The sequence below is a fragment of the Magallana gigas genome, chromosome 10 (genome assembly GCF_963853765.1).
Source record: "Magallana gigas chromosome 10, xbMagGiga1.1, whole genome shotgun sequence".
In the NCBI taxonomy this organism is placed as follows: domain Eukaryota; kingdom Metazoa; phylum Mollusca; class Bivalvia; order Ostreida; family Ostreidae; genus Magallana; species Magallana gigas.
In genome coordinates this window covers 25,626,347-25,645,028 of record NC_088862.1, presented here as the reverse complement: position 1 = coordinate 25,645,028, position 18,682 = coordinate 25,626,347, and the positions used below count along the sequence as shown (strand labels likewise).

The 18,682-nt window shown below is 31.7% G+C and overlaps 2 protein-coding genes across 3 annotated transcripts in view; both read right to left on the bottom strand.

The window, feature by feature from the left end:
* Nucleotides 1-1,598: 1,598 nt before the first annotated feature.
* The window catches only part of LOC117683776 (protein tolkin-like), a 78,192-nt gene continuing 61,108 nt past the window's right edge, over nt 1,599-18,682 (bottom strand). Inside the window, exons 8-13 of the mRNA XM_066072660.1 lie at nt 9,930-10,035; nt 9,656-9,768; nt 9,347-9,511; nt 5,797-5,881; nt 1,731-1,852; nt 1,599-1,618 (exon numbers count right to left, since the gene is read on the bottom strand). Of these exons, the coding sequence (XP_065928732.1) occupies nt 1,599-1,618; nt 1,731-1,852; nt 5,797-5,881; nt 9,347-9,511; nt 9,656-9,768; nt 9,930-10,035 (611 nt within the window). The remainder of the gene's footprint in view (nt 1,619-1,730; nt 1,853-5,796; nt 5,882-9,346; nt 9,512-9,655; nt 9,769-9,929; nt 10,036-18,682) is intronic.
* Nucleotides 10,989-18,183, bottom strand: LOC136272439 (piggyBac transposable element-derived protein 4-like). Of its 2 annotated transcripts, XM_066073997.1 has the most exons (7): nt 18,040-18,183; nt 17,721-17,835; nt 16,843-16,941; nt 16,556-16,619; nt 16,190-16,344; nt 12,279-12,465; nt 10,989-12,112 (listed from the first exon to the last, which is right to left on the bottom strand). In XM_066073997.1, the coding sequence occupies exons 1-7, from the start codon at nt 18,125-18,127 to the stop codon at nt 11,540-11,542; spliced, it is 1,281 nt and encodes a 426-aa protein (XP_065930069.1). In that variant the 5' UTR covers nt 18,128-18,183; the 3' UTR covers nt 10,989-11,539. The 2 variants fall into 2 exon arrangements, with proteins under 2 accessions (XP_065930069.1, XP_065930070.1); XM_066073998.1 differs by lacking the exons at nt 16,190-16,344; nt 16,556-16,619.

Sequence of the window (18,682 nt, the reverse complement as noted above, 5' to 3'; positions counted from 1 at the left end):
ATATATTATTTATTGCAGAAAAATGAAAATATAAAAAAATAATCATAATATTAGAGAAGGGGAACACTTGTAACCCCCCCCCCCCCCAACAAAAAAAAACCCCAAAAAACATTGACAATTAATTTTACATTGCAACGTCTTGTTCCCCATTAATATTAGTATAACATGTGTGGGTTTTTTTTTTACATAATGCAGAATGATACATCAACCATTTTATAACCTAGGATTTATTCTTGATCGTCAACTTCAAATAAAATAAGTACTATACTTAAGTGTATAAATAATTTCTGATTCTTATGCAAGCGGGTAATAATAATTTGCATATGTTAATTTTTGATTATAATCAAACCAGCACAGGTGGCGCAGGGACAAAATCTTTCATCTGAGCAACAATAACCAACCAAAGCCTAGGTGGAATGCTACACCAACATTTTTTATGGATCATTATAAAGTTATTTGGGAAACATGATTTTGTCGTTCAAAGAAGAATGTATGCGTTTCATTATTTTATACGATTTTTGGTGGTTTTTATGAAACAGTGGAAAATCTTTATTGGCTGATAGTACATGTAACACACTGCACAGTTGAAAATATGGTATGGATTTATACATTCTATTTATATCTAATATATCATGTCTAGAAATGTCACTAGTAATGTTAAAAGAAGTTTGTCTTTAGCGTATCAACATATTCTGAAATTACATATTAATTTGGTTTTGTTGTTTAGTTTTTTTGTGAAAGATTTGAAGATTTTTTTTCAATATATTCGAAAGTAAAATTTCATCTCCTTTCCCATTCAGGTACCACACTAACCCATGGATTCATTAATTGGACGTATTTTAATCTACACTACCTGAGAATGATTCCATACAATTTTCAGATATTTGTGTTTGTGCGCGATTTTAAGAATAATATTTTTTCAGTGTTTTATCTATATATTCCAAAGTAAAACTTTGGGAAAACACTGAGGCCCCACCCAAACCCTGAAAATGGGATGCTTTGGACCGAGTTAAATCTTTATTCCCTGAGGTTGATTCTATTCAACTTTGAGTCCTCTTGGGTTTTTATAGTAATTTTAGAACGATAGTTTCCAGGATTTTCTCTCTATATATATACCTATGTTATAAAATGCCCCTACCAAATGTTGGATCCTGATTTGAGCAACATTAAATCCTAATTAATTGAGGATGCTTCAATACCGATTAGAGCTTTTAGGCCAAATGTGTTTTTAGTTGTTGTAACTGTCAACTGGGAAACTGTACTCTAATGCAAAATTAAGTTCCCTTATCCCATTTGAGTAGGTATTGTTACAAGACACGAATCATTTCTAAATCTACTTACATAAAAATTGAGCCTTTAATGTAGAATATGGTTAAAGATAATGAAAACATTTTAATCCTTGCTTTAATCAAACCATTTGATTTACACAATTCTGATAATAATAGTTATTTTTGAAGCTCTAACTAATCAATATATCGAATTTCCAACTTCACTACATCGTAAAATATCACGTACTCCCGAAATTCCAAGCTTAAAATTGATATCAAATGTTATAAATTGGTGACAAGTAATAAATCAAAGAATTTGAGATCGAAAGCTTACGTAGTTAGGGGCTGATCTTGAAAATACAAATGTATCGTGCAATTTTTATTGCATTTCATAAAAATTAATTAATATAAAAATGAGTTTTCGTAGAACCAAATCATCCAAAAAGGATTTTATACTTGTACCTGTAGACAAAGTCAAGTAGTCAAAACAGAAATCCCGATATCGATCGATGATAAGACAGGGGAAAGAGAAAACAATAACCATTCCTTCGTCAGCTGTTATTGTGACGTCACAGTCTCCTTCTCTGTAAAACGATTAAAAAAGTGCTAGCATAATTCTATGATATATTGATACTATTACTTATTAGTTACATTGTAGTTACTGACTCACTACGGAAATATATTGGGTTGATCGATCTCATAGATGGCGAGGCGAAACCGAGCCGTCTATGAGAATGATCAACCCAATATATTTCCGTAGTGAGTCAGTAACTAACCAAATAAGTGTTTTGTTTTCCCGAGGACTATCAAGCGATATATTTAATCACAAATAACGATGACCTACGCAAAACCATGTACAAGATGCCTAACATCTCGTTCAATTTAACTCATTTAAACTCTTTAAAATTTTCAATCTCACCTTTAAAATACTCTTTAAAAATATTTGCTTAACCCATGTTTACTTACAATGTTTTGTGGCTTTTCAATTTTATATGTTTTCTCCATTTCCGCACAGATTTGAGCAAATTTCGACGCTGCCATTTTGTTTTGCTCCAGACAGAACAATTTGACGTCAATATTCGAAGGGCAACTACTCTCATTTTAAAGAATTTCAAAGGGCAACTACTCCAAATAGTATAAGAACTTATGGCATGCGGGTTAGTATTAAATACTATGACGTGTCGAAATGAGTAAGCGAAGCGTCGGCAAATGACGGCCATATTGCCTAATATTATTTCTCACCGAACAAATATAGAGATATATGAGGCAATCACCTGCTATGTTTAAACCAATGAAAGTGTGACATTTCAGTCCAAGGGAAAACAAAATCAAGTAGCGAGCAAAGAATATCTCTTCCGTATTTGTTGTCTTTTTCTTGGAGGGGGTGGGGTGCTAATATTTTGGCTTTTGTTACAGTGTTTGTATTTTACTTTAGTCGATCACACTTATACCTGTTGAGGCATTTCACTTTTTACGCATACATTACGCTTCGCACCATTTGTTGACTATAAGTAAACGATATATGTAAATTCTTAACTATTATTGTTATAAATAAGGAACAGTAGAATGATGTGTTTGACTTAAGATTTTAACTTTAATAATAATAATGATAATGATCTTAATCACGCTTTGTTTTTCTTTTCTTTTGTGTTTCTTGTTTGGAAAGCAACAAAAAGCGCGATTTAATCTATTTAACTCATGGTTTACATGAACGTTTGGCATAGCACAAAAACAGTTCAATTATTTGTAATTACAACTAAACAAAATTAGGCTAAGTAGAACTTATTTTTTCAGTTTCATTCTTTACTTCATGAATCATTATAAATATTGCATTTATTCTTATATGATGCGGATTTATTGTTAAAGTATAAATGTATTCGCGTTTAAAGTTAGCTTATACTTCATAATTATTCAGTTTATTTGTGGGTACATATATACGTCTTTGTGATCAGACATTGAAGAAATAAGAAATGTTAAAAGTCACACACACACATACATGGCGTCCGGTTTTTTTATTCGTCTACAATTTATATGTCGAATTGTTCGTCGATTGGATTCTTCAGTATTTAAACTGTAAAGGTCTTTAAATAAAACAAATGAAAAAAATCATTTATATTTTAATTTCACGCTGTATTGTGTAACATAAATTGTTTACAGTATTTGCATACTTACGCTTTTCCGAATCAACAAAAGTGTAGCGCGCATCAATTTTCTTCACCGTTTTGCGAATTTATCACACTATCTATCATTTATACAATAAATGTTGTACTTTGTATTACAAATGAAACTAATTACATAAATTTCGTTTCGCAAATCACTAGTAAACATATATTCAAATCTGATTGGCTACGAAATGCAGGATAGGATAGGATAAGGTAGTATTTAACTTAATTATTTCTATTTCTATAATGTTTTGTGCATCCTGCATTATATCCTAATCTTGTCAACTTTTATGCGTCAAAACAAATTCAGGATGACGCTGGTTTCAAGCAAAATTTGCGCCATTGCAAAGGTTTAGCTAAAAAGCCATACAAATTTTGTTGATGGCTAAGTGGCTAGCCATGAAAAAAACACGCTGTCTAACACAACCGCACAAAGTTCAAGCTTTATTTAAGATGGTTCTGCTTGATTCGGTCGGTCACCTTTTAAATGATAAAATAAATTATTAAAAATGATGATACTAATCTCACGATCTCATCTCTCGATCTCCGATCCTCAGTCACGTTCGATAATTCTTAATAATTGGATTTTTTTTTTTAATTGAACTATCAATTTTTTTATAGACAAAATTTTACTGTTCTAGTGTTAATATTACGCTCAGTTATTTAACAAAATGCTTGGATTCGAGTCTCTATGGAGATCCACTACGTATATGTAAATGGGTTTGAGCCACGGTCCACCAATGTAGATGTACAATTTCTTATTTAAATTTAATCTCAGCTTGTATATTTTTTTCAATTATATTCACCGAGAGCAAATTTGCAATAACTTTCCAAATATGCTTGGATGCCATTATTAATTTTCTTTTCATTTATAAAGAATATACTCTAACATTGAGGGTCGGATACCTTAATCTAATTACTAATGGGCATTGGAAGAAAAATGCATATTAAATCACATAAATTTGATGTTTTAGAATTGACGATAAGTCCTTTAAACTGAATAATATTGATTTTATATAAATTTATAATTCATCAACCAATTCAATCATCAAAACAAGGTAATAATGGACACAAAATACGCAAGAGTACCATATAAGTATACTTGATGTTTAATTATCAATTTGATGTGCTTTGAATTTGATTTCATTCATTTTAAACTAAAACAGTATCATCTAATTATCTGTAACAAGGTATAATTGTACGTAGAATGTGAAGTTAGATATTTCTTATTTGATCCTAGCACAGAACTAGATATTCAGGAGAAAGGGAAATACTCTGAAACAAATAATTTTAAACGGATATTGGTGATAAATTACATAAAAATATGTTATAGTAAGGTTGAAGCATGACTTTAAAAAGAGAAAATCCAACTAATAAGTCAATATTCCGGGAGGGAGAAACTACAATTGAAAAAAAAAAGATTTTCAGACAATGAATTTGTTTTTTCTAACCACTGATAAAGAGACAATGAGTCCCAATGGTTCGAAAATTGAATACAATGATATTTCTATTATTGTTTAAACATTATTTTGAAGTTTTGTTTATAAGTTATTTGAACAAAATGCAACTAAGTATACTTTACAAATTATTGATATCGATTACAAATATGTCAAAACAAAATGGGTCGGTATATTAATTTAAAACACATCTCCATTTAGTATTCTTAAATGCAAAGTACTTAGTTCACTTGACAGTTTGAATGTGGAAGACACGATTCAACAACTTGACTAAACCATGCATATAACGTCTGTTATGGCAGTGCACTGTCATTAAAAAAATACACTGAGATCAGCTGTATTTGTACGAAATACCAGAGCATCCTCAGCTGAAGAATTTTTATACCTCGTGTCAAGGCATGTCAAACCGACACCTTTTACTTTAATGACATTAAAGACTTGAATATTCTACCACCCCGTATTAAATGTTCCAACGGGGGGGGGGGGGGGTGTTCTAAACACAAAATATAAAAGTTTTATCTTACATTTTAGACTTAATAATGGTGATATGTTGTTTATAAGACAGTATATAATATTACTAAATGCATATTAACGATGCTATCATATGTACACATTGTATACTAGGAATTGTTTATAGCGCTTTGAATAGTAGAATCAACACAGTGCCAACACTTTGTTTCAACAATATATAGGGTCGCTGTAAAAGCTAAAAAAATGTCATGTAATTATTTAAAAGTCTATGGGAAGTTTCCAAGCTTTAATGGGTTATCCTGGTATCATTTGTATAATGAATTTTGAACAGCTAGTCTATAACGTATAACCGTTTGATATTGAATCTTACTCTGAACAATATGTATATTATATGTATGATGACATAATACCAAATACAATTTTCTATCTCTCACTTACATTCCATATGATTCGGGAAAGTTTGCCGAGGTTATTGTCTGGAAACTGTCGGTAGCTTGAATGGTCTTGGATCCAGGACATGTTCCTACAAATATATTTGAAACTTTAATTTTATGTATGTTCACAAATTGTTAATGAATGTTTCTCAGAAGTTATAAATTCATATTTTGCATTTGTTACAATTATTTAATATTTAAACATTGCATATATCTAATTCAATACCTCAAGGCTTTTTAACAAATGTTACATTATAAGTACATTAAATAATAACATCATGATACTATGGCAGCATGTTTCTCGATACCACATGTATATTTTGTAACATGCTTTGATATGATATGATGATAAATGTAACTGATTGAATTGCGTTTTATGAATGTTATACGCAACGCCAAAAATGTCTAAGTACTGTTATGATAAAACAAACTGGGTCTACGAAGGGTAAAATTGATCCTATTACAGACATTGTCTGTATGCATTATTAAAATATTACATTTTTATATCATAGATTATTTTAACGTTAATAATTTCATTCTTGTTATAACGCGGCTCTTGATAGGATAGAAATAATTGACCCAAACTTTGCCTTGGTGGTACATTTTTCAGCGGCCAGCTCCTTCTATTGGAGCTGTGTGTTACCACTAAGGCCAAGTACCTAGGGGTCTTTATTTCCAGTTGATTTTTTGTACAGGTGTACATACAAAAGAATACAAAAGTTTCATCAAATATTATTCGTACAATTGTGTACATATGAAATAAACATCAACGTTTGAGTGGAGATGGTCAATTAGGGAATGTCCATACGTTAAATTGTCAGACTCGCGCATTGGACGATGTGATTCAGGTCATTGAAAGATCGACACTAGTCCAGAAAAGATTTTATTGACGTTGCACATGTTGCCCCAGAAAGATATCGGACTAAACCTTGGCAATATTTAGTTAGATCATGCTAGTTATATTGAAATGTTTTGTTTTAGTTCTTTTTTTTTTGTGTACACTTCTGAATTTAATTTTTCAATTTTTAAAGTTACAAATGATTCTAACATTTCTGTTTGTTACATTATTGGGTTTTCCTTTGGGGTATTACCTATATGTATATATGTCTTCTTTGGAGAGGTCGATATTGAGTAATGTTTTACGCATATCAATAAAAATATTTTCTGTGTTTATGCGTGCTATTGGGTTTCCTGGAGGGTCTGGACTATTTCGGACTGTTATGGTTCAAGCCTTGAACTTTCTGGGGGGTTGTGTTATTCTCTCTCCCGGTTACTTTACTTGAGCTCGAGTACTCTGCACTTACTCAAACAGTGTCGCAGCACATATTGTGAATTTATACAACTGTACCGAGGTTTTGGTCATTGAAATTTTCACACATAGTATATCAGTATTTCGTGATATATCTGTAAAGTCTGTTAATTGAACACACAGAAATACAACAGCATACTCTTATTTCTCTGAGATAAATCTACATGTCAGTGTTTGACGCTGTCTTTAAAGTTGACTAAAAAGGGCGCCTCTTACAAAGGGGTCTTTCACTTTATCATTCCCAATAGTTATCAGCAAATTTGATGTTAAAATCAAAGTCACATTTTCGAAAACAACAAACTATCGACTCTTTTTTAGTCTAAAAAGGGATTTTTAGGTAACAATCGTCAACTCATTAGCAGTACACATTTTCCTGTTCGATTTTAACATATAATTTTTTAGCTGGCCCTTTTTTCATCTCGGGTTAAACGTATTTTCGTTTGTTTTCATCGTCGATGACTGATTTGTCGTGTAGGGTAGACGTTGAAGAATTCGCCAAGCAAGACTTGATCATCGACTGACCACCGGCAGACAGTTTGTTTTAGCAGTCCTCAGTTGGTCAACATCTTGATATTGAACTTTCTTAATCGTCGATCGACATACATCAATGACGACCAAATATCAATTGAGACTTGTAGGGCTTTTGATCGTTATTGATAAATCTACTAACGAAGGCTGACTATATTCGGATTACCTTCAGCATTATTCGTCTGTCGCTTGCAAAGCGATGGGAATGATAGGGTAAACATTCGCCAAATAATATAATTAAAAGATTTGAAGTCATAATTATTTTTAGGATTCAGCGTGACAGGGCATGTGTCTTCTTAAGCCGACGAATTAAGAAAATTTTGTTACCTAGACCTACGGTTGCTCATTAGCTACCTCTTGAGATTATTTCTCAAATCAACAAAAAATTACTTGATTATAATAGATTATATTAAAGATTATAGACATAAAAATGAAATAAAATAGGTTAAAAACTATTTTCACAAATTGTATTCAATAAATATGAGCAAAAGACCTCGTAATGATCTGCGGTTCACGCGACTAATGGTTTAACCACTGAGCTATGATGATTTTCAACTAATATAATCGTTACAACAAGTTTAACAAACCATTAAAGCCATCATGTGGCGTACTGTCTCAAATAGTTTTTGATGTAGTGAAGTACTTTAAATGTGACCCAGGTACATGTATAAACGCCCACAATTAAGAAGAAGATTGCACTACCATTTTATTCCTCATTTTTTTTGCTCTGAAACCTTTCCGGTTCTAGAGGTGTATGTTAAACTATTAACGCTAATGCATATTCGAAGAAATCGAAATAAGTTTGGTTAAGCTTGAAAATTTATAAAAAAACTGAAAGCCAAAATATTCAACAATTGCCCGATGCACGTTACACACTGCCTGACGACAGACACAGACGAACAACAAGTATTCCTTTTAAAGGAATGATCGGCAATAATGATTTATTGATATGTAAAATAATTTAAAGAGTACTGTATTTTTACAAAATATAGAATATATTGAATATGTACACCATAAGTTCATCATTATAAACCGTCAACAAATTTTACTTTGAAATAAATTTGGGGAAAGCCGTTCGTAAACTCCTTGTCTAGGTTTATATTTTTAACGTAATTACTAAATGTTAATGTATCTTCTTCTTCTTCGTCTTCAGAATACTGAATAGGGCTCTTCAAAGAGCATTAACACTTATACAAAGAAAGAGTTGTATAAAAATAATTTTATTAATGCCGGTGAAAAACATTAAATGCCATTAGAACTTGCTATTGAGGTCACATTATAACGTAACCTTGTTTATCAAACCATCTTCCTAGCTACTATTATGCAACATCAATAGATCGAGGTCAGTTCATGGAGCATCTTCTTATAATTGAGGTCAGTTCATCAAGGTCAACTGCATTACTGAATGAATCTTTCGATCGAAATTCTTACGCGTGAGACAAAATGTGCATTCTTGAATTAACAAGTCGAACTGTATTTTATGTATGTTTGCTTCTCTTAAGGTAAATGAATTGAAATAAAACTGAGTAAAATGTTATATTAGTACTAAACCGAACTTCAAGTTTTGATAAGAACTACTAATGCAAGCGCAATGTGTGCGCACGTGGAAGCATTTGCCGGATGCCTCATATGGACAAAATAGTGATCGGCCGAAGCCGATCACAAAAATAGCTCCTCCTTGTAACCAGCTTTTACAATGACCTTGATAATTTCTTACCAGAATCCCTGCCGCTGATAACTGATACCGTAAACCTCTCCATTTTGTTGAAGTTGTTGTCTGTTGTCAATATGACTTTCATGGAACTATCAATTGATATCCGATTTTGAGAACCTGAGGCTTCGGTGAGCGGTCCTTCGAAAGTGCTTCGTGTCCCAAAGCTTACTGAAAATTTTTAAAAATTCACATTAAAACAACGAAACTTTTTTGAGAAACTCAAATAGTATTACAAAATACATATTATATCGTTATTGTAAAGTAGTCTCTCTCTCCCTCTCTTTCTCTCAGAATAGATTTTTAAAAAAATACCAGCATCATTATCAACACTTAGGCTGTCGGATCCTTCAAACGTCATGTTAAAAACGTGAATGATGATTCCTGACCCTTCTTCCCCCTTAAACGTCCATGTACAAGTAGAAGAGCTGATAAACACAAAAATATATAAGCTGAATTTTGTTAATTGCGTGCATGCATTTTTGACCGAGTAGACGAAAAAATGACATATCTATTGCCCAATGATATTTTTGCATCTTTTCTTTTCTGATATTGCTTTTACATAATTTTATACTTTAAAAAAAATCACATTGGAAATCCATCTGTTTCTGGCGGTGGAAATGAGAACGTTTGGGCTTCAAATTCAGGAACATCTATAACAACTTCAGATCCATCGTTTGTACAGGACAAGAATCCTACAGTCAAATTTTAATCCATAATAAATATTAATAAAACTGTAAATCAATTAATATTTCATCCATCGCATTTTGTTGCTTCATTCATACCTTGTACATTATATATCGGATGCAGTGGTATATTTGTAAACTATAATTCATTAATTTTTGCAAAGTCCTGTAACGATTTTTGATGTATGTGTGTTTATTTGTAGTGGTAAAATGTATGTTATATTGATCATAACATTAGTAACAACCGAAAGCGTCACTCGTCATTACGATATGTTTCAAATGTATTTGATTTGTTTTACATGTATATGGTTACTTTTACCTTAAAATTAATCATATATGTATCCTATGTTTTGTTTTCATTCCTGCCACTTCCGGTAACCAAGCATCGTCGACCAAATGGGTTGTGCAACGTTACGTTAGGTTGCTTGACGTCATATATATATATATATATATATATATATATATATATATATATATATATATATATATATATATATATATATATATATATATATATATTTATGTGAGCTTTTTAAACTTTAATTAACCCTTTAACCCCCAGAACTTTTCACAATTTACCAAGATAAAGTTATATAATAACAAATTGAATTTAACTTAATACTGGTTATATTTTTAATCAAATAATTATATATGGAATGAAAGACATTTTTTTGCAGATTTTAAATTTGATTACAAAAAGTCAAATATGCCGTTGCCATGGCAACGTTTTGGGCTTAAAAATAATATTTTTTCATAGATTTTTCATTAAATAGTGGAATATTTTGATACCATATTGAATGATAAAGTAATATACAGAATATTCTACAGAAAAATACATTGTAAAGTATTATTGAACAGCTGTAATTCTAATCAAAACAATTTGAAACAACTTTTTTTTATGTTCTCTGCGCAACATTTGGCATTTTCTGATCAAAATAAAAGTAACAACAAACAATTGTAATAAAGTTTCAAAGTGTGTCTTTAGTGACCCAAAAAAGGCAATAACAGTCTACAATGTGGTATATAATGTTACCGACGATATATTTTTTTCTAATTATACATTCTTGAAAATGCACAAACAATAGTTACCATAGCAACAAGACCACAAGCTTATTAAGGTATCTCAATAAAATTATTTCGCTATGAATACAACAAAATTCAAATGGAAAGAAACGAAGAAGTTTTATCAATTTTTCAAGAAAATCAATGAATAAAGAATTCAGCTTTGGTAAACAATAGAAATATGAAATACATGTACATAAATTAAAAATGGTTGTCATGGCAACAGTTACCAACACACAGTGATGAATAGTTTATTTCTTTTCAATAACATATTTAGATTATTTTTTAGATTTAGGTTTTAAAAATACATGGTACACGACAAAATCACATTTTTAAAAAATGCAAACCATCTGAGTGGATTAGATAAGTGCTTGGAGCCACCAAATAAAGTAAACGCATATTATTTGAACAAAACATGCAATTATAAACAGACATTTCATTATATATAAACCTATTCCATAAGCAAGTGATGATAAGTGTGATAGGCCTGAAAACAAGCTCCTCTACACAGATTTACATTACAAATGCTACAACCGAAAAAAGTGTCACTTCTTCTGCCATTCTTTTTGCACTGTTTGCATCTTCCTCGCGGTCTTGTCAACTTTGTGCTGATGTGCCGGTTGATGTTAGCAACACTTATACCTGCAACTCCCCTTCCACATGAAGGTGCCCGCTTTCTGCTAGAGAAATCACCAATAAGTTTCTCCGCGATAGACGAGTTACAGTCAACCATAGAGAAATGTTTTGTTGGTTTTCTTGTTCCTGGGGTTTCAAACCAAAGAAGGAATGTGTTGATCAGAGAAATTTCAAAAATATAGTTGACCAGATACTTCCAAAACTTTTTGGATGGACGGCCAACTGGACACTTGGATCTGTACTGTTGTGTTCTGTCTACACCATAGTAGTGTTGTTGGTAGTGCTCAACTGCAGGCGGGCGCTGAATGATGATAACACCACCACCCCGAACCCTTCTTTGAGCTGGGCCATCTCCGAGAGGGTCAGATGTTGTAGATGCAATGTGAACCTGAGATTAAATTTATATGAAAAATTTAATAAACCTGTCTTTTGGAATCATTTGAAAACATGTTTACTCTCGCAAATATAAATTTTTTGTTCACGTAAAACAGATAAGCACTGAACCTAGACTTTTACAAATACAACACCTATTTTACCACATAAAAACTACGTACAGGTATAGCATCATTCCATACGGTGGCAACAAGGTTATTATGTTGCATCTGTTCAGCATCTCCTCTCTCAGGAAGGTGTGGGTTCTTCAGCTGTGAGGGAAACCCTTTCCTGTTTGCCATTATAGTCCCACAACCATAAACACCGTAGGATTCAAGAGTTTGGAGAAGAGGAATAGAAGTGAAATATCTGAAGGAAAAGAAAACCAACAATATAATGAACTTAAGGTGGTATGGGACATCTGTCAATATTAATGTGGATTAAAATACATTATAATTCAACGGTTTAAAATTTTCAAATACTAGTTTTACAATATTTAACCAAAAATAGCTTTTAAAAATATTCTATCTGAAGAGTAAAAATTGTAAAATCCCCAGCAGGATTCGACCTCATGACTTTCAGATTCGTAGCAATCCCCCTAACTCACAGCGCTAAGCTATTAGGTGACAATATTGGGAAAGAAACTAGCTATGTACTTATATAATTATGTCTCCCCTTTCAAAGGGGAGACATATTGTTTTTGTCGAATTTCTTTTTCTTCTTCTTATTCTTCTTATTAGGGTCTTCCGTCTTCAGCGGAAGACCCTTCTATTATTGTAATGTTTCTTTTTCACTTTTTTTTTTATTCTTTTTTTTTCTTTACAATTTTTGTGCAGAAGATTTCTCGGAGATGGGTGGTCCGATTTTTGTCAAATTTTCAGCATCGATCTATTATCATCTAAACTTGATACGCTTTTTTTTATTTTGTAAAAATCACTTCCGGTTCGGACTAATCCGCCATTTTGTCATTTTTTAAAAAGTTCTTGTCCATACATTTTCTCAAAAACGAGCAAAGATAGGAAGCTGAAATTTTCAGGAATAATAGATAACATGAACATCTAGCCTCACGAGGAAAATCATTGTCCGGAAATTCCGAGTACGGAAGCTAGCTGGGGTCAAAATATAGGACACATTTTTGACAAATACTCCTTGTCCACACATTTCCTCAAAAACGAGCAAAGATAGGAAGCTGAAATTTTCAGGAATGATAGATAACATGAACATCTAGGCTCACGAGGAAAATCATTGTCCGGAAATTCCGAGTACGGAAGCTAGCTGGGGTCAAAATATAGGACACACTTTTGACGAATACTCCTTGTCCACACATTTCCTCAAAAACGAGCAAAGATAGGAAGCTGAAATTTTCAGGAATGATAGATAACATGAACATCTAGCCTCACGAGGAAAATCATTGTCCGGAAATTCCGAGTACGGAAGCTAGCTGGGGTCAAAATATAGGACACATTTTTGACGAATACTCCTTGTCCACACATTTCCTCAAAAACGAGAAAGGAAGCTGACATTTTCATAAATGATAGATGACATAAACATCTAGCCTCACGAGGAAAATCATTGTCCGGAAATTCCGAGTACGGAAGCTAGCTGGGGTCAAAATATAGGACACGTTTTTTACGAATTCTCCTTGTCCACGCATTTCCTCAAAAACAAGCAAAGATAAGAAGCTGATATTTTCATAAATGATAGATGACATGAACATCTAGCCTTACGAGGAAAATCATTGTCCGGAAATTCCGAGTACGGAAGCTAAATTTTAAAACTCAATGGATGTGTAATAATGACCTCAGACTAATTTTAAAACATATTATCTAAGTTGCACTTTAATTCTGCGTCTAATAAAATCGTTTTCAAAATGATTGGATGAAATTTAATTTTTTTGAAAATTTTAAATTGAATTAAATCGTAATAAAATGACCTCAGACTAATTTTAAAACATAATATCTAAGTTGCGCTTACAATTTTGTGTCCAATGAAGTCTTTCTCGAATAAATAAGATGAAATTTAATTTTTTTTAAAATTTAAAATTTAATTAAATCGTGTTAAAATGATCTCAGACTAATTTTAAAACATGATATCCAGGTTGCGCTTACAATTCTGCGTCTGATGACATCTTTTTCGAATTGATCGAATGAATTTTAAATTTTTTAAAAATTTTAAACTCATTTAAATCGCGTTAAAATGACCTCAGACTAATTTTAAAACATGATTACTAAGTTGCGCTTACAATTCTGCGTCTAATGACATCTTTGTTGAATTGATTATATGATTTTTAAATTTTTTGAAAATTTTAAATTTAATTAAATTGTGTTTAAATTACCTCAGACTAATTTTTAAACATAATATCTAAGTTGCACTTAGAATTCTGCGTCTAATGACATCTTTCTCGAAATTATTGAATAAATTTTCAATTTTTTGAAAATTTTAAATTTTATTAAATCATGTTAAAATTAGCTGAGACTAATTTAAAAACAAAATATTTAAGTTACGCCTACAATTCTGCGTCTGATGACATCTTTTTTGAATTGATCGAATGAATTTTAATTTTTTTTAAAAATTTAAACTCATTTAAATCGCGCTAAAATGACCTCAGACTAATTTTAAAACATGATATCTAAGTTGTGCTTAGGATTCTGCGTCCATTGACATCCTTCTCGAATTGATTGGATGAATTTAAAAATTTTCAAAAATTTTAATTTTATTTAAATCGCGTTAAAATGACCTTAGACTAGTTTTGAACCAAAATTTCTAAGTTGCGCTTACAATTCTGCGTCTAATGACATCTTTGTTGAATTAATTGGATGGTTTTTAAATTTTTTGAAAATTTTAAATTTAATTAAATCGTGTTTAAATTACCTCAGACTAATTTTTAAACATAATATCTAAGTTGCGCTTAGAATTCTGCGTCAAATGACATCTTTCTCGAATTAATTGAATGAATTTTTAATTTTTTGAAAATTTTAGATTTAATTAAATCATGTTAAAACGAGCTGAGACTAATTTAGAAACATAATATTTAAATTACGCTTACAATTCTGCGTCTGATGACATCTTTTTCGAATTGATCGAATGAATTTTAAATTTTTCAAAAAATTTAAACTCATTTAAATCGCGTTAAAATGACCTCAGACCTATTTCAAAACATGATATCTAATTTGTGCTTACAATTCTGCGTCTGATGACATCTTTGTTGAATTGATTTGATGATTTTTAAAAAAATTTTAAATTTTAAATTTAAGTAATTTGTGTTAAAATGACCTTAGACTAATTTCAAAATATAATATTCAGGCTACGCTTACAATTCTGCGTCTAATGACATCTTTCTTGAATTGATTGGGTGAATTTTTTTATTTCCAAAAATTTTAAACTCATTTAAATCGCGTTAAAATGACCTCACACTAATTTTAAAACATAATATCTAAGTTGCGCTTTAAATTCTGCGTCTAATAACATCTTTCTCGAAATGATTGGATGAATTTTAAATTAAAAAAATTTTTTTATTTAATTAAATCGTGTTTAAATTACATCAGAATAATTTTTAAACATGATATCTAAGTTGTGCTTACAATTCTGCGTCTAATGAAATCTTTGTCAAATTGATTGGATGATTTTTAATTTTATGAAAATTTTAAATTTTATTAAATCGTGTTTAAATGACATCAGACTAATTTTTAAACATAATATCTAAGTTACGCTTGTAAACATATATAAATAATCCCCTAAAAATGGAGTACATGTAGTATGAACACGGTCAAGATTGTAATTCAAAACTTTTGCAATTGGTTTACATATTTGTCAATATAGCAGAGACATAGTAGTAGAGATATAGTAGAAGTAAACAAAAGTTTTCTATTTCACAAGAACATAAATGTGTCACATTTCCTGCAAATAAATGAAGTAGCATTCAAACATTTCATGCATCTCTAGAAAAAGTTGCCCCCCCCCCCCCCATCCCCAAAAATAAAAATTAGATAAAACACACAACTGAGAAACTCTGAAATTTTTATGACCTTTGTTCATAACAAGTCATTTTAACTTGCATATAAACAGACAGACATTCTGACAATAATTACTTTACCTATCGAAGAACACATGATGACCTTTCCACTTCAGTGGCTTGCATAAATGTTTGACGATTCGTTCCCCTAGTGATGGGCCACACATTGAATCATGTTTACCAAGATACACTCTGTAATCATTGGTGTAGCCACTTGTTTCACATCTCATCCATATCTACATGAAAAAAAAAGTTTCCATGTCATAACATTTATGATATTTAACGTTTCAATATTTTTTCAATTTCACATAAAAAGTGTCAGTAAACTTTCTGGGTTTTTTTAAATAAAACTTATAAAATATCTTTAAAAAAATAATGATCACTTAGGGATTCCAAGGTTTTGAAAAAAAGATATGAAGATTACAGAAGTTATAAATATTGAAATACCTTTAGACCGCGCTTTATTGGTTTTCCTGGCGTGTACTGCTGTGCATAATGGTGTCCCTTGTACCTGTAAGAATATGAGAATTGAATCATAATATAGGCAAATCTATACATTCTGGATAAAGTAATGTAGTAGGAAAGTAAGAATGAACATATAAATATAATGAAAATATATGGCTTGACTGGAAATCAAGGCCAGGACCCAAGCAGCTCTCACTAGCATAATGCTAACAAGTTGCGTTTAGAAAGCGGATAGAAAAAGAGCAAGGATGAAATGCCATGACATGTACCTTATCATTCCTTCATCTATACTCTGACACTTCCCTGGTTTGTAAAACTTCTGGAAATTTCCTCTTGTCATGTCGATAAGTGGTCTGATTTTATGAAGTCTGAAATGTAATCAAACATGTATCCTAAAATGTATTTGGGGAGGGGGGGTGGAGGATTTCAACTGCAAGCCCACACCCCCTTTGAAAAATTCTAAGTTATATAATTCACATAGTAAAGTACCATAACTAAAAATAGATCTTGGAACCCACCCACCCCTTCCCTGGCAAACAGAATTTCTGCATCCGTGTATACATTTAATATACTTGTTCACTGAGTTACATGTAGTAGTTTTGTATTCGTTTTGAAATTTCGGTTTCAGTCAAAACTCTAAACCAATGTCCAAAACTTGACATGCCAAGACTCTACTAATACTGAACCACTGATTGTGACTTAGGACATGTCATTAACATTTGGTTGTTCATGTTATTTTCTAAGTGAAATAGTATGTGAATAGAAGTAAGCTATGAAAATCAAAACCAAATACAATATATATTACTTTCAAAAAACTTGAAGATAAAATGATCCAGTTTATATTTCATCGGGTTTTATTTTTACTTTTCTCCCTGTGCAATGCACGTGTTGGTTGGAATCACTCATACTGGGGGACCAAGTTTTATTACCAAAAGAACTGAATGATATAAAAATTGTTTCCAGTATTTGTTCAATGTGAATATTTTAGCACAAGCTTTTCTGTTTGCTAATATTTTTTTTTTTTTTTTTTACAAATGTGTCTTTACAATCTTTACAAAAAATTAATAATAGCGAACAAAAATAAATCAAGTTCCCTCACAAAAAGAAATTAGTTTTGTATAAACCAAAGCAAAACCATGTATGATACCTGTCATAATTCGGTGATCCAGCAGGTGCTTGAGCCTGGTTGTCATTTATGTGCAGATACTGCAGCAATTTTTCAAACCTTGTTCTTGTCATGCATTTCTTGAAGCCTTCATTTCCTAGGAGAATGAAAACCAAATTATTAATTCTTAGGGGGTATATTATTTAAATTTTCTCTTTCTGTGTGGCAGGTTGTTTTTGTGGTTTTTGTTATTCTATTTTTTTTTCAATATAATTTTGTGTATTTTATATCGTACAAGCGGCTTTATAAGCTTAGTGAATTTCTTGCAATATATGCAATGCAAATCATATATTTTACTTACCAACAAATGGGTTTTCCGACCAGTACATATCGATGCGAGGTAACTGATTTATTCCCATAATGATATTCAGTCCAAAGAAAGCTTTCATTTCTGGGCTAGTTGTGGGGTACCAAATCGAATCGCGGAACCTTTGCGAGTCATTTCCTGTTCTGCATATCTGTTCGTCTCCTGAGCCGCGGTTTCAAACTAATCTTCGTTTATCATAAGATAAAAATACTTCAACAAGTCATTGTCAGGCAGTAAAGTATGATCTGGCCCTACTTGTTCAGTAAATGGTGCTATGTCCACTGGGTGGAGATCGTAAGACCAGAAGTCATCATCAGTTGCTTCTGATTGTTGGCTGTCAGGCTCCATTGATGACTCTGTTTGCTGTGTATCATCGTCACTGTCTGTGTCCGATGAAAATTCATGTTCACTAAATAGCTGGAGATCTGAACCCTCAGACAAGGTATCGCTATCGTCATCCGATGAACAGTTCTCCATTTCTACTCGGAAATCCCGTGCTTGTTCAATGTTTACATTGTAGCGTAGTAACGGAAAAGGGAGATAAATTCAGCTTGTTGTGATCTCGGCAAAAGACTTCGTATTTTATAAAATGTTGACAAAATATATATGATTATAAGAAGCAGTTACTAGCTTGGTC